Raw genomic sequence first — 20,227 nt, 5'->3', positions numbered from 1 at the left:
TGCTGGTCTGGGATAAGTGAGGACTGTCACATGTACTGTACGATACACAGGGAGCTACCAGATACCCAAAAGAAGTAAACACGCATGTGCTCAAGTTCTTCATAATGACATTTACTTTATTTTGTGATTAAACACATGGCAAGAATTCCAGAGCATTATATGAAATGCATCAAAATCAAGAAATATGTAATATATTTAATCTGTCAAGTCTATAAATCACTTTAAATGAATAATATTAGGATATCCATCATGAAATTCCAAACAAAAACAAACAAAAAAGACCCAGAAACCATTTTTAAAATCAAAATTGTACAAGTACTTCTCTATAACAACTGTAAAGAAAGCAAAAGACAGTCATTGCTTTACACTGGAGTACACACATTCACTCATGGCGTCATCCTTAAGTCTTCTTGATTGTTTTGTCTGGTTTACACGTAAAGCAGCATAATGCAGGCTGTCTGCATCGTTGTAACCCTGCTAACAAAATAATATATTAATACATTGTAACTGCTTCTCATGTGCATTGTACTGGAAGATTTGCACTTGTGAAAGTTACACTCCAATGATATTTACCTCTGCATTGGTTGTGTGAGGAGATGACTGTCCTACATTAGACTCTGAAGGTAAAAGTTGAAGAAAAAGTTATTTTTACCAAAAAAGAAAATACAGATTAAGCTTTTAACAATGAAAATACACTGTACCTGAATACTGGCTGCAGTTTCTCCCATTCATCTTGCATATCAGGAAAGCCAGAAAGCCAGAAAGAATCATGACGAATATCAAAGCACCACCCAAAAAATACACCAAACCCAGTGATTCCACGTCCCCTGTAAAACGTGAAAACAAGTTCACAACTTAAACTTTTTTTACAAAGTTAAAATAAATACTATTGAGTAAAATCAGACCATTCCTGGTAGAAAATCTGCTCACTTTGAAAGTCCAACTTTGTCCCATTCCCTGTTGGGGGGGATCTACAGTATTTTTAGTAAGCTTAGCCTTGACGTTACTCACGTTCAAAGTCCAGTTTTGTCCCTTTTCCAAACAGTATGTGTCCACATGAGGCAACAGCACAGTAGTAGGTCCCAGCATGAGACAGATTCAGACCGTTCATCGGCAGGGTGTAGACGCAGGTGTTAGTTTGTGTTTTAGTTTTTCTCTCGCACTGATCATTCCCGCCTCCATGGGTGTAAATGAGTCCTGGATGTTGAGATTCTTCTGTTTTTCTGAACCAGTAAATGCTGTGTTCTCCATCACAGGTCCCAGTGTGTACTGTACAGTTTAGAGTCACAGAGCCTCCTGGCTGGATGGTTTCAGAAGCAGACTGCTGGACTAAAGCTTTGATGCTCAAACCTTGACTCTTTACAATGACTTTGGTACCCTCTCCAAATTCAAACACAAATGAAAGACCACTTGCACAGAAGTAAGTTGCTGTATCTGTGATTTGTACGTTGGAAATTTGTAAGTGATTTATACCCACATCAGTTTCCAGTGTAAAGCGTGGATTGTCCTTGAACTCATCATAAAAAGTTCCATTTTTGTCAAATTTATAGGTATTGGAAATAAGCTGTAGCTTCTGTCCCAGTAGTTGCTTGTACCAGTAATACTTTGCAGCATCACTGTCATGAAAACATCGCAAAATCAACGAGTCTCCAACATTAGCAGATATCAATCCTTTCTCTTGATGTAAATTTCTGGGTTGTTTTAAATGATTCATCTGAGCTAAATGGGGTAAAGAGCAGAATTATTTTTAACCAGAATGATACATTTAAAACATAAATAGTTCTTGTTTTTTTAAATAAAATGCAACTTACTAAATTCCACCAAGAAGAGGCATGTCAGATAGAAGACAAGCTTCGGAGGTGTCATCTTGTTGAAATTGCCGTGTTGAGTGAAAAGCACTGCTCTAGATCCTCACTCTCTTCAGAGACAAGACTGTTCTGATTGGCCAGGAGGGTAGATGATCACATCCACCTACAGAAGCAATCTTAGCTCTATAAGAAGAATCAGTTGGGTGAAACTATATGACGTACTTTAAGGCTTCTGACACTTTTTCAAATCACTTATAAATAATTGACCTTTATACAACATATTAGAATAGAAAGCAGAATTCTTTGGCACTAGAATTAACATCATATTGTTCTACAGAATAACTGCAGTCAGTAATTATATACATGGCTTATCCTGTGAAAGTATATTTCTAGACATCAGCAACACATTGCAAGGCATTAAACAACCCGTCTGTAAAAGTGAACTAAAAAAACACAGTTTCCAGTTTTTTTATCCCATAGATTTTATATAAAAGATTGAATCAGCAAGCGTGACATTAACCATTAGACAGCAAAGTCCCATTGTAAATTTTCAAGTTAAGTATTTTGACTGTCAACATCTTGATTCTTTTAAATTGAATCAAGCTCTTGCTCTTGACGAAGGCGGTTGCACTTTTCTCCTCTCCTCTCCTCCTCTTCCTTAGCTTCCCTGCTTAGCCTCTTATGTCCTTGTCTAGTCTCGTGTTTTTTGTATTACTTTTCCCTGGAACACTCTCTCACAGTCTGTTCTCTAAAACCTAAAAGAGGAATTATGGATTGGATCAACTGGTCCCTAAATGCAATTGACACCCCTTTCTCAACGAGAAGTTTGGGCTTGGGTGAGCCTGAGTGCTGAAGATATCTACCTATTCGGAACCATGGTAACAGGGTTCTGGCTGATCGGAGCTGGCTTGGCCCTGACTTATCGAAGAATTAAGAAAGCGGAACTGGCTGTTCAAACCCCCACAAGGCTGCCCGCTGGGATTGAAACAATGGGAAGAGGCGTGAGTTTCTCAAAATGGGCTCATTGAGTGGAGCACAGATAAGATCTTGGAGAGGCTTACGGCTGCCGCGAATACTCAGAATAAGATCTCTGACTGCAGACTGGATTACATCTTGGAAGGGCTAGCTCGGAATAACATCTCTGAGCGCAAATTGGATTACATCTTGGGGAGGCTCACTGTGGTCGTGAGTTCTCAGAATCGGCTCTTTGAGCACAAGAATGTCAACATCACAGAACGCAAGTTTGATAACATCATGGAGAAGCTCGCGGCTCTCCAATGGGAGATTGAGAGACCAGTGTTGGACTGTTAGAACAGCTTTGAAATTCATATGAGCTGTTCGCACTAAAGTAAAAAACACCATCACTTCATGCGGATAACCTTTCGGCGCCAGCTGCGGTCTCAAGGCTGGAGCCGAACATCAACACCCTGATAACGACTGTGTTTAGACTGTTCCTTCCCATTCCATGCAAGGCCACCTGGGTTGGCTGGAAGACTGTTTACTTAGCCTAGCAGGGCAAAGGACACTGTCTCAGCTGAACTCTGGACACACACACACACATACATATACACTGATATGCACACACTCATCCCCCCTCCCTTTCCAAAAGCCTTCGATGCTTGTTCCCTCCTGGGAACACGGCGGGTCTGAGCCCGCACTGGAATGGTAGCGCTGGGCAGGATGGCTGCTGTGTTTGCTTCGGATTACTCCTCACCCCCCACCCAACCCTGTGGCTTGTCACGTGTTCCATAATGTTGTGCTGTGGACATTTATGTGCTTTTTTGTGCAGAGGAGTTTTTTTGTTTCCTGTTCTCATGCTGTCCTCCCAGGAGCCCAGCATGAGTAGAGGTCTCTTTTTTTCCTCTTGTACTTTCCCATTGTAGTGTATATTTCAGTGTTTTTTCTGTAACGCTACCGATCTCCAACCTGTATCCCCATGCAGTGTTGGGAAGGTTACTTGAGAGTAACGTATTCTGAATACTTTGGATTACTTAATATATTATCATGCTTTTTACAACTACATGAATGTACTATTGCTGTGTGATTTATTACGATTACTGAAGGTCCGCGGCTCCGAACCGTAGTAAAGGGACCTCTGGCTAATACGTCAGGTTCCGTGTTGGGCTCGTAGCCAAAAAATAGCTTTACTTTGTTGTCTGGGTCAAGTAAGACAGAGAGAGGCGTTGAAAGACTGCTCCAACGGAACTTATTGTTTCGGAGGAAAACACGAACACGGTGCACAGTCGAGTCTTAATAGCTTACTTACAACTGGGCTCGTCAGGCACTCTTCTTGGCTGCAGTGGTTATTATTATATTTACATGCTTCCAGCTCCCGTTTCTGCTCGATGACAACTCGTACTTTTCCACTCTCCTTTTTATCCCTCCTAGCACTCACAGACACATAACGTGTATGGCAGTCCATTCTCGCTGCAGCACGGACTACACCGCCCATAAGGCTACATTCTTTAGAGCATTCTGCCTATTAGCTTAGCACAACAACAACAACAAAAAGGCGCTCTCTCACCCAGGAAACACAGTCACAGAGAGCGTCACACTGTAACCATGGCAACCGTAACGCTGCCACCTGGAACAACAGAACATAGCTGTCAAACAAAACCCAAACAGTCCTGACCCGTGACAATATGAAACAGGAAAATACCGCCATGTAATCCATTTATTTCAACAAAGTAACTGTATTCTAAATACCACCTTTTTAAACGGTAACTGTAACGGAATACAGTTACTCATATTTTGTATTTTAAATACGTAACGGCGGTACATGTATTCCGTTACTCCCCAACACTGTCCCCATGTGATGTCTGTGTTGTGTGTGTAAGGTTGGGGGGGTCCTATTTCACTGCAGGGCAACCTGCACGTGGCGAATAAAGCCTTGATTTATTGATTGATTGATTGATTGAAATTGGATTTGATAAGTCACTGGTGGCTTTGACTGACTGAGATAAGCCAGCTTCTTAAACCCCAACAACCCCGGTAACGGGGGTCAGTGGAGCTCAAGAGGTATGTAACCCTCCATGACGTCAAGCCTGTTATGGACACATCAACACGTGTGTTAATCACAGAAACCTTAGAATCTCAGCTAAATGCTAATATAAACCATTTCTACCAAGCACAGTGAAAACAAGTGATGATTAAAAGAGCAGTTAAGTAAATGAGCAAAAGTCTTCTAAACACACACAACTGAGCCAAGAATTCTCCAGACTTCGTGTAACAATGTAAAAAATGGCTAGTTAGCTATCTTAGTTCTCACCGATTCCAAAACAGCCAGTTTCAAAATTCACTAAACCAGCAGCAAAAGAACACCACAAATGTGCTAAGACAGAAATTTGCTTACCAGACTGGTTTCCTCCGCTGTAACCAATAGCCGCTGTAGTTCCGGATAATGGCTGCGGTAACACAATGCATCAGAGTGATTCTATTGGCTCAAATGATTAAAAAGAGATGTCAATCACACAAATCGTCCAATAGAAGCCGAAGCTACAGCTCCTCAGAGTTTAAAGCACCAGAGGCTGTTTAACCTTTCCATGCGCATGGCAGAAAGGGCACGCTGCCTGTGAATGTGTGTTTAATTCTTCAAAAATATTTTTTTTAAAAACAAACATTTTTAGGCATGTTAATGAAATTAAATAATTTCTGCTGTTCCATACTCCTATACGGTGTCCAAGGTGTGCCAAAATTGGTCAAACCAGGATGATGTTATGTTGATAATATTTCTAGACATCAGCAACACATGGTCTTCTGGAATCTGGTCCTTTGAAAACAAAAACAATCTTTGTGTATTCATAAGTTTGAAATAATAATAATGCTGAGCATGAATGCTCTTTTTGGAGAAATCCCTTAGGAACTTTTCAAAAACTCTAACCAAAAACATTATGATAATCCTTTGTTAGGGAAATGCCATCAATTTCCAGCACTTTCTGGCAAATTTGAGTGATGTCTCAAACAGTCAGTGACTTTCCCATCTCATGCAAACAATAAAAAGCAATGAGGAAATGCCAAAAACTTAAAATGCCCAATTTAACTGATGTACAACATTTTAAAAAACAGTTTCATGGTACAAAACACGCCGTTTTGTTCTCCTTAGATAATTTGCTGCTTTATAATAACTATATGGGGAAGACATTTGCCTACTTTTTAGGCCTAAAGTTTGGTCAGATGCCCTAAGAGTGGCCAACAGGCCTCTGTAGTCTATACAAGGTCTCATCTCGTTTGTCACAGAACTGCAAAGAATTCTATTAGCTGACATTTGACATAATGCCTTCTCTCTTTGGATTGTTTTATGGTCTATAAAGGTTTATTGGTTATTTGCATGTGGTCTTTAGGGCTTGCATTTTAACACCTCAGAGGTAAATTAGATAATATACCCACAAATTCCATTTACTTTGTGGTTTAATGCAGTTTTCTTTAAGACTGACTCCCCACTAAAGTACTTACACCTCTTCAATCTTCTGAAACCCACAAAGACCACTACAGTTTAACTTGGCTAACATAAGTCTCACTGAAATGATTGCTTGAGTTTGACCTTGTGTTTACAGAAGAAACTATGACGGGGTGAAATTTTTTGTGAACACATTTTCTTAAGCATAATAAATCTATGCACATGTGTATGCATAAAAAGAGGTGTGACTATATTGAGTGACAGGTATTTATAGTTTTTTCTTGTTTAATGTTCACTTCAAGATTTTGGGTATTCAGTTTCAGTTCAATCCCTTAGACTTACTAAGCTGATAACTCTGAAGCTCTACTCTCCTGTCCAAATATGTGTTTTGATGTTTTAAAAAACATGGCAACATCCAAAATACCAAAGTAATCCACACAAACCAGTGGGTGACATCACTTTAACACACAATCACTGCTTCTTAAACCAAGAAGTCTTGAGTTCTATGTCTTTATTATACAAGATAAGATTTGTAAGTTATGTAGAATTTAAAAAAGACCATTTTGGTGTGTTTATGAGGACAGGCAGCTAATGGGGAAAAACAAAGATTTAAGACTTACCAAGTCTTGTATATCAGTTATTTCAGTCATATCAGGGTGGAGTGCTAAATTGCCAGCTAATGTTAGCAAGCTGTATTCATAAATTGTACAGGTGCAACACAAAGACACAGATATCTTCCAAACAGTCAGCAGGAAAGAAAATAACCCAAATAAGCATCTTGAATGGTGTATAATATATTTTATTTGTCAGAAAATTCCATAAAAACTGTGCAAAATACACCAGCACAGCAAGAAGGCCCTTCATAGAGATCATGCTACTTTTGGCAGATCATTTATTCACAAGTTGGTAGCTCCATTTTAATTTTTTTGCTTTTTCTAACTTTTGCAATTTCAGAGAAATACTCCATTCATCTCTCCTCCTGGAATTGAACCAGAAATCTTTCACCCGTTGAACACATAAACCACTACAATATGGAAAAATAGCCTTGCTGCAAACTTAGCAGAGTTAGTTCAAAACTGCTAATCGCATTAACCTTGTTGTTTTAGCCAGTATACGGCTGCAATGGTGGAAAAGTAGTGGAGGCTTCCTGTTTGCAACTACTCAGACACAAAAACAAAAGAGCAGACGGTTTGTTTTTGTTGTTTGTTTTATCTTTGAATATGCTCACCCAGACATATAGAGATTTAACTTTATGACTGTTTTTAAACTTCAGACCTTAATCTAAGCTATAAAAAAGATTCTTAAATATGTAACCACAATATGAAAAGATAAACAGTAGAAAGCACTCATTACTTTGTACATTGTATTTCTTGTGACATAAACTGGCTTATATTTATGGTGATGTGGCACAGTGTGTTATGCATATGTTCAGAAATGTCAAAGGTTGGCTTCGTAAAGTAACATGTTTTCTTACTGTTTTTCTTACCCCTGAGAATCAACAAGTATACTGATAATGGAAATGTAGCACCTTTGTAACCAAGGCTTTGTACTGATTATCTTCACAACAGATCTCAAAACACAGCTAACAAAACCACATCTTACGCTGAAACAAAGTCTAGATGAAACAGGTTCAAATCTGCTGCCTTACACTTGAGTACACACAGTGATTCATGGTGTCATTCATCTGCCTCCTTTGCCGGTTGAACTTTTGTGTCTGTACGGCAGCATAGTGAAGGTTGTCTGCATCTTGGTATCCCTGGTACAAAAATACACGAGTCAATAAATATTATAGAAAAAAAATCAAGTGCTACAGTATAATATATGTATAGGTAGCTGTTCAAAAGATAATTTCATATACATCAAAAATTATAGTCACCTCTGCATTAGCTGCATCTGAACATCTTGCTTGTGACTCTATTGTGAAACACAAAAAATATAAAAGCCATTGTCTGTAAATACACGCTGTTCAAGAAAACAATATTATATAGTGTGTATCCAGTCTTACTAACAAATCAAAGCACTTTACACTGTAAGCCACATGTGCCCTTTCATACACCCTTGCAACTGTTTTTTGTGCACTATATCTAACCATGTTTGGACTGACTGCAAGTAGATACTAGTGACTGGTTACCTTTATTCATCTTGCACACTAGAAAACCCATTAAAAGACTCAAAGTGGTGGTGAATGCCAAGGCTCCACTTAAAACATGCACAAGAAAGTCAGGAAAGGTCACCTCATCTGTAGAGAACCAAACATCCATCAACCATCAGTGTTGTTAACACGTTTCCATTAAAAGCTTAATGAGAGAGTATTAAAGACTGTTTAGCAAATGTGAAACAGGCTACTAGAATGCCACTTACCCTCCAAGCCCAGCTTGGTCCCGTTACCAAACAGTATGTGTCCACAAGAGGCAACAGCACAGTAGTACAACCCATTATCAGACAAATTCAAGCTCTTTATTGGCAAATTGTAGACACACGTGTTCGTTTGTGTGTTAGTTTTCCTCTCGCAGCGATTGTTCCTGCCCTCATGGGTGTAAATGAGTCCTGGATGGGATTTTTCTGAGCTTTTGAACCAGTAAACACTGTGTTCTTCATCACAAGTCCCAGTGTGGACTGTACAGTTCAGAGTCAAAGAGGCTCCTAGCTGGACGGTTGCAGAAAACAGCTGATGGACTGAAGTTTGAAGGTTCAAACCTGAACCCTTCACATGGATAGTGGCACCCTCTGCAAATTCAAACTTGTAGGCATAGCAGCTTATGCAGTAATACGTTGCTGAGTCAGACATTTGTAAATTCGAGATTGTCAAGTGGTTCTTTCCATTTTTACTGTCCAAAGAAAATCTTGGATTGTTCTTGAAATCCTCACTAAAAGTGCCATCTTTGTCATGTTTGTAGAAGCTAGAGATGAGCTTTGGCTTTTGTCCCAGGGTTTGTTTGTACCAGTAAAACATAGCTGCAACATCACCTTCGTAGAAACATCGCAAAGTTACATTGTCCCCAACATTAGCTGATATAAAGCCGCTCTCTTGACGAACATTTGAGGAGAGCTGAATATTAGTTACCCGGTCTGTAAAGAGAACACCATGAATGTTTGCACTTAAAATCACAATAAAAGCCTAATCACTCTATAAGTGAGATTTAATTTATATTTTTAAGAATTTGATGTATTCCCAACTTACCAATTTTCCAGAAGAACAGGCAAATCAAAGAAAAATTCAGAGATGTCATTGTGATCAAAAGGTCTTGACCAATGTAGAAAACCTCCATATGTCCTCTAGTCTTAGAGACAAGGCTCCGTTTGATTGGCTAACCAAAAGTGACACTGAACTACTTTTGAAACAGGGAACAAAAGTTTAACGCCCCCTTCATTATGAATTTTGGTTCTCGCAGCAAGAGATGTGGAAAACAATACCAGAGTTATAGTATTACATTATTTTAACCATTAAAACCCCAAAAATCAATAACGTGAGTGAGAGCAAACTTGGCCAAGGTTAGGATGTTTCCGGTTAGTGTGAAAAGTAATTTAGCGCTACTTATTGTCTTAAGAATAGTGAAATGAACCAAGATCTGATTGAAAGATGCCACAGACATTAGTTATTGTAGTGACTGTGTGTATGCCATATCTGGTGATGCAAGTTTTCTTACTTCAGTGGGCCATATCCTTTTTAAATGCTCTATGAAAAGATCATATTCCTTATTTTTAACTTCCCGTCATTCATACATTTGGATATGTTTCAGTGTTTCTCTTGCTGGTCCCACCTTCACATTTCTAATTGTCTAGCATGCTTAGAGAGAAATGCTGCATTGTCAAAATTCGATTTTCTAGGCTTCTGTTCTGTTAGTAGTTTATATACATCTTTTCATTGTGTCTGTGAAGGTTCTCAGTCATCCAGGTCATCATAGTCAAAGGAGCTTGCAAAGAAAAGCGTCTGGACTTCTTTAAGTTGCTTGAAGACGTTTCACCTCTCATCCGAGAAGCTTCTTCAGTTCTAAGGTAAAATGGTGGGGAGTCCCAGATTTAAACCTAGTGGGAGTATCCCCCCACAGAGGGACAAAAGGACCCCCTGATGATCCTCTAATCGCCTGAGCCAAGGTGTGAAACTGGGTGTGGGTTTTCATTGTCTTTTCGGTTGCAATAATATGAGTGGTCATTGGGGAAAATTAGGGTAATAATCGTAAATGGACTGGTTCTTATATAGCGCTTTTCTACTCTTCTGAGCACTCAAAGTGCTTTACACAACTTGTCAATTCACACAAGCATATTTTTCTAGATGCTTTCTAAGTAACATTCACACACACATACTCCGATGGATGCATCGGAGAGCAATTTGGTGTTAGTATCTTGCCCAAGGATATTTGGCATGCAGACTAGGGGAAGCCAGGAATCGAACCACCAATCTTCCGATCAGTAGATGAGCTGCTCTACCGCCTGAGCGACAGCCACCCCCACATGAGGGCATCATGTGACTTACTCACAATACAACCATCAATGTCCACCCAATGGGGGCCATAAATGGACTTGCTGCAATCGTTGAGATATATGAATCTGAATTAAAGTGGTGCGTTTGGTGATAAAAAAAAAACAAAACTTAAATAACATGAAAAATCCAGAAAATGAATGGAAAATCAGTGAAAATCCAATTGCCCAGACCTGAAACTTGCTGTTTAAACATTAACAGCAATGTCATGAAAGCGACACTATCCCACACTGAGAGCCATGAGTTGAAGCTTGCATGTTGACTAGATGTAAATTAAATAATATCAAGCGTACATGCCGTGAAAAGACTGAAGGACTGAACAACAACGATAAAAAAAATGTAATTTTGAGTATAGGAGAGAAGGAAGTACTGCAGCTGCAAACAGATCAGCTTTCGTCCCCATCACTGACTTTTCCACTCTGGTGACACGTGTAACGACCTGCATCTTCATAGCTGTTTTCTACCAGAGTCTAGCAATGGAGGTACAACTAGAAAGGTGATGTTACAAAATTTTACAAAGATGAACGACGATTCAATTGAGGCGTCATCACATTGGTAGGTGTAGTGGTTGGTAGTTCACTCTTGTTGTCTCTGACACAGCTTCCTCCTGCAGCTACTGTCACTTTTATTGAACTCTCACTCACTAAGTCTCAGTCATTTATGTTAATTGGGATCATACTGGATCTCAATACAGTTCTCCTGGTTAAGGAGGTCAAAAACTTCCTGCATATGTATTCACTGTCCTCTAGTAAAGGCTGAAAGCCAAAAAAAAAATGGATCTTAAAAAAGCAGTGGGGCCATAGAACAAAGTTTTTGATATTTGGTTCATGTTTTAGCCATAAGGAAATGTTTATATTGCACCAAATTACATTTATTTTTATTTACATTTTATTTACATTTATTTTATTTTTCATGTCTGTCATAGAATTGTGTTAGTTAAAATGTGTGTGAACCTTATAGACTGAAAGGCCACAAGAGCTTGGGCTTCACTGGTTTTGTGTGGGTAAGAAGCAATATAGTTATAGAGTGCATCCTATATGAATAAAATGAATAAAACAAAGACAATGTGATTGATTGCATTTTGATTTATTTGAGTATTTTGATGTAGTCTACTGAAGAAACTTGAGCATCATTAATACTGCATGGCTGCAGTCCATAAACACACTGCAGACACTTCCTGTCTGAAACCAGAAAGACAAAGTGAGCTAGGTGTTCTTCAAAGCACATTGAAAGTCATTTGACTGTTGACCACACAGGAGCTACATACAGAGTCTCACTTCTCTGGTTTCAGATGTGCAAACAACACCAAATGGAACAACATTCTGCAAATGCAGTTGTGAAAGATATATGACATGTCTTAAATTATCAGAAGATTATCACTGATAAATTGTTTCCTGTCATGTTCAGTGTAACTGCATATTTAGAAGTTAAGTGCCTGCTTACCACAACACTGCTATGAGAAGGCACAGGCCTGCTGTTTCTGTGCGTGCAGTCTCATCTCTGAAGGCCACACTTAGAGATTGCAGAGACGTTCTGTTTATGATCCTTTTGCATTACTGAGTTTGTAATATTTGTAATATGAGCTTGCTAGCTTATGTACCTCACAGTTCTACTGGCTTTTATGTAGCAATCTTTCTCTTTTACCTTTCTTTATCTCTGACTTGTAGTTCTCTTCTTACCATACACAATATATTACAACAATGCTTCAACAATCAACAAATCTAAAAAACAAACAAAAAACAAATGCTTTAAAGACACAGTTCTTCTTACAGGACAACGTGGCTACAAATGAAATTCCAGGTTTACTGTTTGACACTGGAGTACACACATTCGGTGTTTGTGTTGTCTCTTTGTCTCTTGGATCGGTTGACCTTGTGGTCCCTCAAAGCAGCATAATGGAGGTTGTCTGAATCTTGGTTACCCTGGTAATAGCATAACAATTTCATATTAGTACTTTATTAATCTTTATTGCCACTACAACATAATGGCACATTGCTAAGGACATCTACACACCTGGAAGAATAAATGCATCATCAAATGAGCTGCTTTGCATTCAGTAGCAGGCAGGTGCAGTTGATGGTGGGAATCTCACAGTTCATACCAGACTTCATTTGCAATATGTATACATTTATATTGTGTCTCACGTCTCCTTGTACCACAGAAATGTGTCAAACTCTCTGCTGACCTAATAATAACTGCAGAGTTTCAAACCTCCTCTGGTATTTACATCAAAACAAAAACTGCACCGGGAGCTTCATGGCATGTTTTGTTACAGCCGAGCAGCTTTTCTGGTTCTAATGTTTAGATGGCCCAGTATTTTTGTCCATATACAGTACTGATATCTTCCACTTTGTCAAACTTGATAACTTCCAATGGTTGGTCATTATGTTGATGGAAGCCATAACTGTATGTAGCAATTTTTTCTCTTATTTGCTTTTAAAGATTGTTTTTAGTAAACATAGGTCCAAACATAATTTTCTGTTGCTTAAGATGGTGGAAATACAAAGATTGCAACATCACAAACTAGAAAACTGGTGTAACCCACTTCTGTCTATCTACATACAGTTAGACTGGCAGATTAGTACTCACGTCTGTATTTGGAGTTGAGGCATTTGCAGATCTTGCTTGAGAGTCTGGATATGAAATAAGGTTGGAGACAAAGATGCTTTTTAAGTCTTTATGACTGTATATGCTACCTAAACATGAGTGAAAAGTAACCACAGCCTACCTGAACTTTGGCGTTTCATTTTGATATTAATCGTCAGTGCTGCATATGACAGTATAAGCAGCAGGATAATGGTAAATATCAACGCTCCACTCAGGAAATACACCAAGACAACAGAGTGCTCATCTGCAAGTTAAGATGAGTAAAGCAAACATTTTTGAACATGCTTTGTGTATAAAACAGTCACAGTCATGCAAATATGAAACGTATTTTATATTGCTACTTACGCTCTAAGTGGAGCTCTTTCCTGTCTCCAAACAGTATGTGTCCACATGAGGCAACAGCACAGTAGCTCGAAGCATCAGAGAGATTAGGACTTTTCATGGGTAAGTTGTAGAAGCAGGTGTGTGTTTGTGTCGTAGGCCTCTTCTCATACTCATCACTCCTGACTCCGTTGGCATAAATGAGTCCAGGATGAGATTCGGCAGAATCCTGGAACCAGTAAACTCTGTGGCCTCCATCATAGGTATGTTTGTGTATAATACAGTTCAGAGCAGAGCCTCCAGGCTGAATGGTTTCAGATGGAACCATCGTCTCAGACTGATAGAGCAAAGTTTGGATGTTTATCCCTGAACCCTCTACACTGACAGTAACACCTTCAGAAAATTCAAAATAATATGCAAAGATACCAATGCAGTAATAAGTAGCTGAGTCCGAAATCTGTATATCTGAAATGATCAAGTGATTGTTACCATTTCCAGTGTCTAGTGAGAAACGAGAATTGTTTTCAAACTCTCTGTAAAACGTGCCACTTTTTTCATGTTTATAAAATTTAGACACAAGCTTTGGATTCTGTCCCAGAGATTGTTTATACCAGTAAAACATCACTGCCTCTTCTTCGTAGAAACATTGCAAAGTCACTTTGTCACCAACGTTAGCCGACACAAAACCACTTTCTTGACGCACATAAACTGAGGATTTCAGGTTAGTCTTCTGAGCTGAAGAGGAAAAAAACACTGATTTTAAAAGATTATGTATATCAGTATATATATGTGTTCTATACAGCTGAACTCAGAAGAGACAACTTACCTACACTACCCAGTGCCAGGCAAGTCAGACACAAAGCAAACTTTAGAGGCATCATCGTGTCCACATCGTATCCTGTTGAATGTACTGACTCTCACCAAGCTCTTTATTCCTCTGAGTGGACTGCATTTGATTGGCTAACGAGAAGTAACGCCTAGGAGCATTAAGACTTGTGATGTTCCACACCGATTTCTGTCCCTTTAATTTCAACTTAAATGTAATCAGGTACACTATGACATTGCTTTAACTATTGTTACTTTCATTACTTGATGTTCTGTAAATTGCTGTTTTTGATCACAACATATCAGAAAATGACAAACTGTAACAATAAATGGTACGTTAACTATTTTGGTGTATTGAATGTATTGAATTGAATTGAATGTATTGAATGTATATATGTATATAACATAGACACACCCAGCTGTTGCTAATTGTTGTTGTTAGCTAATTGTGGGCAACACTTTCTTTTAATACTCTGCACAAGTGCCAGTGCTAACACAGACAGAAAACCTGAAGAGGTAACCAATGAGTCCTGGAAGAATATAGTAATATTAAAACCATTATGTCAAGATAACATTAGTAAATATATAAAATATATATTTTTTACATTATGCAAATTTTACAGGGGTATTCACTGCTTCATATATGAAGGACTCATATTTAAGAGCTGATTTATGGGGCGGAGCACAAATAGATTTGCTGGGAGTCATTAAAAGAAGCTCAGGCTAATCTCTAAATAGCTGCTATTTGCGGTTGGTGGTAATGTTTACTTATATTATACATGCACAGAGTGTGCAGTATGCACAAATGTTAGCTATTAAAATGACTATTAATAATATTAGCTATTTTATTAGTACAGGACACCTGCTCATCAGGGAAATTGCAAACAAACTATTGTAATTACCAGATTGTTGTCTTTTTTTAACTACCTAAAAGAGTAATTGGTAAGCTGAGTTAAACTGTGTGGCTGCAATGTACAAAAACAATGCAGAGACTTCCTGTTTGAGACCACAAAGAGTGCAAAGGGTCCTACAGGAGTGCATGGCTGAAGTATACTGAGAGCTATGTTTTTGCCTATCAACCACACAGACGCTAAAAAAAGACTCCCTCAGCTCTGCTGTGCGCAGACGACACATTTATAGTAAACAACCTGCAAAGGCTTTCAGATGCCATCGATACATTTAGGGCAGATAATCTGGAAGATTTGTGTGTGTCACATAATCATTTTAGACTTTGCAATGGTGGCGGGATTTGTTGTTGGGAAATGGTTGCCGCTTTGTGTGAGCAACCTACCACACCTGGAAGAAGACTGTGTTGTATGAGTCACATCTGCAGTGCCATGCCGGTTGTTTCCTCCTGACTCAGATTGTGTTAATGAGAGTGTTTCATTCAAAAATCAATCTACAATCAAATAATGTGTGTTGAACTAGAGGGTGAAGTGCTAATTATGTGCAGGCTTTGTGAAATGAAGAGGGCTGTTCAGATCTTAAGCTCTGCAACACAAAGGTGCATTGTGAAACCACACAACTGTGTGTATGTCGCTCGCTGTACATCGTGAATGCAATGTAAGTACAGTGACAATGGAAATATCACACCTTTGACAAAAGAACCTGGCTCAGCTGCAGTTAAGCAAATATGTCTGTTTATTTTGTAAGGCACAGATTTACATTTGGTTTACGGAGGAGAAAACCACACAAACAAAAAAGCAAAAAATGTGTCATTTTTCTCACAGAGACTACAAAGAAAACATGTCCAACTTTATTGCTTTACACTAGAATAAACACATTGGCTAAGGGTGTCCTCTTGCTGTCTTCTTGATCTGGTGGCCTTGTTTACCTTCAAAGCAGCGTAATGGAGATGGTCTGCATCTTGGGATGCCTGTTTAGAAAAAAAGAAAGAAAAATGTTACCCTTAAACCAGCAAGCATAACCACTGGATGGCACATTAAAAGAAAACCCCACTTATAATAAAATTAATTTCAAAACAACAGAACCACTACAAGTGAAAACTGAACATTGTGACCTTCACAAGAATATGTAATACTGCAATGCATCGAATTGTTAAGGTGCTCTTCATTCTGTGTTTTTTTCCTTCCATTGTAAGGTCTCGAAAAACAGTTAATTTATTCACTGATAATTTTTTTTAAATTAGAACATTACAGAAAAACTTACATCTCCATTTGGAACCGAGGTCCCTGAAGACTCCGCGCGAGGATCTGTTCATAAAAAAGAAAGAAAAAAACGATCATTCTTTTAACTCAGTTGGCGCAGTCAAGACAAAATGACTCTCCATATGTAGTCAATACAGAATTGCAGAGGACACTTTAATCTATTGAACAACTGAAGTACTAAGATTGTTTCAGTAAACCACCTATGACTTAATAATAAATTAGGTATGTCCTGAGCTAATTCATTTCATTCCAGTAAACAAAATAAATAAATAACTACATTTAAGAATTTTTTTTTACATCTTTGCAATTGACAGTAAGAAAAAGTACAAATTGCATTTATGTAGTATACGTATTTATGCAATGAGTTTGTTAAAAAGAAAAATGAAAGAAAGAAATGTACTTGTTGTACACATTATCTGGACTTTAAGCGAGTCGACCAAAAATTTCAACCAAGTGTGCTGAAGAAACACCAGTTGATGTCTTCAGTTAACGTAACAATGAACATTATGACTAACAACAACTTATTAATGTCTTTCTGCCTTGTTATTGCATTCAGTAAAATCTAAAGAAGTCAGTTAACCTACCTGTGCATTTGCAGTTTTTTCTCTTGTACAAGGTATAGGCTGCATAAGCCAGGAAAACCAACAGACTTGAGTTGAACGCCAAAGCTCCGCTCAAGGCGTACACATAGATAAAAGATTCCCCCTCTTCTGTAGAGAACCACACATTAAAAGACACCACATACATCACATTTGATTAGAAACTATTGTTACTGTTTAACAAAAGAGGCAGGAGCGGTAGCTACCCTCAATGTTCAGCTTGGCCCCATTTCCAAACAGTATGTGTCCACATGAAGCCACGACACAGTAGTAGGTCCCAGCATGAGACCGATTGAGACTCTCCATTTGCAGGTTGTACACACAGGTTTGGGTCTGTGAGCTGCGATTCCTCTCACATTGATCATTTCTGTCTCCGTGGGTGTAGATGAGTCCAGGGTGAGATTCTTCAGAGTTTTTGAACCAGTAAACACTGTGTTTTTCATCACAGGTTCCAGCATGCACTGTACAGTTCAGCATCGCAGAGCCTCCAGACTGGATGGTCTCAGGTGTTGATTGATGAACTGAAGCTTGGAAAACCAAATCTGAATCCTTCACATGGATGATAATCCCCTCCAAAACTTCATACACATATGAATAGCCACTTATGCAGTAGTAAGTAGCAGAGTCTGACATTTGTGCTTTTGAGATCTTCAAGTTGTTTTTATAGATCATAGTTTCCAGTTCAAAGCGAGACTCATTCTTAAATTCATCAGTGAAAGTGCCATCTTTTTCATGCTTATAGAATTTCGACACCAGCTGTGGTTTCTGTCCCAGAGGTTGCTTATACCAGTAAAACATCACTGCAACAGTAGTTTGATTGAATGAACAATTTAAAGTTAAATCCTGACCAGCTTTAACAAATGTGATATTTAATGATGGTGATAGCTTCAGAGCTGCCAAATGAACTGAAAATAAAAGAAAATACACAGTGAACTTAATATAATAACTGGATAAGTACTGGAATTTATGAGATTGTATAGCTGTCAACAAAATTATTTAAGATGCAACTTACCTATTGATCCTGAGAGTAGATATGTCACATAGAAGGATAACAGCGGGGGTGTCATTTTGTTCAAATTGCTGTTGATCATTGAGAGAAGGTCTTTACGTTGTCTACTTATCAGAGACAAGACTGTTTTTGATTGGTCACTCAGAATGACTGAAAGATCACATGCTCAGTGCCCCCTGTAGGGTTCATTTAGGTCTATGAGATGATCTACAAAGGAGGTAATCAAAGCAGATTTGAAAAAGTTTACTTCAAAGAGCAAGTTGTGCAGATTTACTGAAGAAAATGCACATCCAGTTTACATTATGGCAGGCTCTGCCCGTACATGTGACCAATCACATGAGTACTACTGAATAATTTACTCATCACTCAATTAATGTTATTCTACTAATAAAGGTGCTTTGCAACCTGCAGCATATGTAAATGTTCACCATTAGCATTGGTTAGCATTCTTTGAAGGTCTGAATGTATTACGCATGTTTGGTTTTGAATATGATGTGTTGTTACGAGGTAGCCAGGTCTCACCTCTTGATTTTGTCACCGTAATGTTTATGAACAAGAATAAACTTGCTGACGGAGCCTTCACAGACTTTACATGAAACGTATCTTTGGTCACATTGTATAATGTTTAGATTGGTCTTTTTTGTGACTTTTTCAGTGTTCATGTGGATAAAAACTGAGAGATTTAGTGCTTTATTTTGTACAGCTTGTGTAGTTATGCAATGTCATGCAAACAAAACAGCATAAGGAGATCTATTTAATCATGGTAGAGGTGTTTTGTTTTTAATTAACACCATATGGTTCAACATGTAGAAAAGGAAGAGAAAGCATAACAGAAATGTTTCATGTGGTATTTTTAACATAGACTATATGTGAATGTAACCACTGTGATGTCACCCACTGTACTACCAGAAATACACTGTCACATAGCTGACTGACACAAATCTCTGTCCTACTAAGGACATGCGTATGTCCGGTATTTAAAAAAAACAAAACAACAACATAAAGATGCTTCATAGCAACTTCGTCATAGCAACTTCGTCATAGCAACTTCGTCATAGCAACGTGCAGAAATAGAAGCTACAGTGAGACAACTCTGTTGATGACTGCATTGATTTTTTACTCTTTGAAGATCGGGCTCTGGCTCCTGGGCTGGCGTTGACATACACTCACTCTGGGTTCTTTGTTAGGTTTGTGTTAGCACGCTGTGTGTGCGGATACTTGCAAAGAGCCAGTGTAATGCTGGTGGCTGTTTCTGTTCTAGATGCAATGTGCACTTTACGTAGAAACTCTTGTCCTTTTGTGCAATAAAGACAAAAGTAATATCAATATCACCACTCCTCAAACGTTAGACTGGACCGCCTTTTTCTGTCTCCCTGCACATAAACGCAGGATGAAAAATACACGTTTGATGTTTTTCCCCCCTTATTGATTGTGCAGATAATTGAAAAACCTAATCATATCATTCTTATTGTAACTTCCTATTTCTGAATTTAGTAGAGTAATCTGCATTATAATATATCACATTCTATTACTGTGTTAACAAAAAGTGTCATTTTTGACATAGTAACATATTATGTTATGGCACATTGCCTCCAAGTCTGTATACTATATATTTTCAGTGTTAGCAGTTTGAAAATATGGATGTTTTTTAAGTGATCACAACTGACTGTATATGGGTAAACTACATTACCATGCTTGGTTCATAAATTAGCATAAACCAGTAGAACAAAGAAACGTTGTAATTAGTAACATAAATAAGACAAAATAGCATCACTCTGCTCACAAAATTGAGGCCTAGCAGACAGCTATTAGCAGTTATTGGCTAGCATACCTATCAACCTATCCCGTGAGTGAGCCTAAATGACATTCAAACATCTTACTCATTTAAAAACAGATCATTTGTAATGATGGTAACAATTACCTATAATATCTCTGACAGAAGTTAGGTATTTCAAATTAGGAGACTATGGAAATTACTTCACTTTTGAAGTGGCCATGGAAGAATTGCATTATT

The 20,227-nt window shown here is 38.3% G+C and overlaps 4 protein-coding genes and 1 long non-coding RNA gene across 5 annotated transcripts; all 5 read right to left on the bottom strand.

The window, feature by feature from the left end:
* Positions 1-177: 177 nt before the first annotated feature.
* LOC146391583 (uncharacterized) lies at positions 178-1,910 on the bottom strand. Its single transcript, XM_084924547.1, has 5 exons — positions 1,812-1,910; positions 1,012-1,719; positions 702-827; positions 574-617; positions 178-474 (listed from the first exon to the last, which is right to left on the bottom strand). The coding sequence occupies exons 1-5, from the start codon at positions 1,864-1,866 to the stop codon at positions 355-357; spliced, it is 1,053 nt and encodes a 350-aa protein (XP_084780673.1). The 5' UTR covers positions 1,867-1,910; the 3' UTR covers positions 178-354.
* Positions 1,911-6,982: 5,072 nt separating this feature from the next.
* LOC146391582 (uncharacterized) lies at positions 6,983-11,129 on the bottom strand. Its single transcript, XM_084922860.1, has 5 exons — positions 11,095-11,129; positions 8,566-9,302; positions 8,336-8,443; positions 8,081-8,118; positions 6,983-7,960 (listed from the first exon to the last, which is right to left on the bottom strand). The coding sequence occupies exons 1-5, from the start codon at positions 11,127-11,129 to the stop codon at positions 7,835-7,837; spliced, it is 1,044 nt and encodes a 347-aa protein (XP_084778986.1). The 3' UTR covers positions 6,983-7,834.
* A 641-nt stretch (positions 11,130-11,770) lies between these two features.
* On the bottom strand, positions 11,771-13,517 carry LOC146391581 (uncharacterized). Its single transcript, XR_014799944.1, has 3 exons — positions 13,413-13,517; positions 13,274-13,317; positions 11,771-12,606 (listed from the first exon to the last, which is right to left on the bottom strand). It is a non-coding gene; the product is annotated as an uncharacterized LOC146391581 (long non-coding RNA).
* Positions 13,518-13,628: 111 nt separating this feature from the next.
* LOC146391580 (immunoglobulin kappa light chain-like) lies at positions 13,629-14,493 on the bottom strand. Its single transcript, XM_084922859.1, has 2 exons — positions 14,439-14,493; positions 13,629-14,365 (listed from the first exon to the last, which is right to left on the bottom strand). Exons 1-2 carry the CDS (start codon positions 14,491-14,493, stop codon positions 13,629-13,631), a joined length of 792 nt encoding a protein of 263 aa, XP_084778985.1.
* Positions 14,494-16,025: 1,532 nt separating this feature from the next.
* On the bottom strand, positions 16,026-18,276 carry LOC146391579 (uncharacterized). The gene is made up of 5 exons (XM_084918902.1): positions 18,217-18,276; positions 17,411-18,109; positions 17,190-17,315; positions 16,607-16,650; positions 16,026-16,313 (listed from the first exon to the last, which is right to left on the bottom strand). The coding sequence occupies exons 1-5, from the start codon at positions 18,269-18,271 to the stop codon at positions 16,194-16,196; spliced, it is 1,044 nt and encodes a 347-aa protein (XP_084775028.1). The 5' UTR covers positions 18,272-18,276; the 3' UTR covers positions 16,026-16,193.
* Positions 18,277-20,227: the final 1,951 nt, after the last annotated feature.

Source organism: Perissodus microlepis, chromosome 3, assembly GCF_051167445.1.
Source record: "Perissodus microlepis isolate ML-2025 ecotype Zambia chromosome 3, ASM5116744v1, whole genome shotgun sequence".
NCBI classification, from domain to species: Eukaryota; Metazoa; Chordata; class Actinopteri; order Cichliformes; family Cichlidae; genus Perissodus; species Perissodus microlepis.
This window is presented reverse-complemented; position numbering and strand designations above follow the sequence as displayed.

Excerpts from the sequence above, each read along its gene's own strand:
- LOC146391583 (XM_084924547.1), bottom strand. The coding sequence starts at position 1,866 with ATGACACCTCCGAAGCTTGTCTTCTATCTGACATGCCTCTTCTTGGTG. Across the intron at positions 1,720-1,811 it reads CCTCTTCTTGGTGGAATTTA|CTCAGATGAATCATTTAAAA; the intron begins GTAAGTTGCATT and ends TACCCCATTTAG. Across the intron at positions 828-1,011 it reads GACAAAACTGGACTTTGAAC|GGGACGTGGAATCACTGGGT; the intron begins GTGAGTAACGTC and ends CACGTTTTACAG.
- LOC146391582 (XM_084922860.1), bottom strand. The coding sequence starts at position 11,129 with ATGCAGGTCGTTACACGTGTCACCAGAGTGGAAAA. Across the intron at positions 9,303-11,094 it reads CGTGTCACCAGAGTGGAAAA|TGCAAACATTCATGGTGTTC; the intron begins GTCAGTGATGGG and ends TGTGATTTTAAG. Across the intron at positions 8,444-8,565 it reads GACCAAGCTGGGCTTGGAGG|ATGAGGTGACCTTTCCTGAC; the intron begins GTAAGTGGCATT and ends GGTTCTCTACAG.
- LOC146391580 (XM_084922859.1), bottom strand. The coding sequence starts at position 14,493 with ATGATGCCTCTAAAGTTTGCTTTGTGTCTGACTTGCCTGGCACTGGGT. Across the intron at positions 14,366-14,438 it reads CCTGGCACTGGGTAGTGTAG|TGTTTTTTTCCTCTTCAGCT; the intron begins GTAAGTTGTCTC and ends TTTTAAAATCAG.
- LOC146391579 (XM_084918902.1), bottom strand. The coding sequence starts at position 18,271 with ATGACACCCCCGCTGTTATCCTTCTATGTGACATATCTACTCTCAGGA. Across the intron at positions 17,316-17,410 it reads GGCCAAGCTGAACATTGAGG|AAGAGGGGGAATCTTTTATC; the intron begins GTAGCTACCGCT and ends GGTTCTCTACAG. Across the intron at positions 16,651-17,189 it reads AAAAAACTGCAAATGCACAG|ATCCTCGCGCGGAGTCTTCA; the intron begins GTAGGTTAACTG and ends TTTTATGAACAG.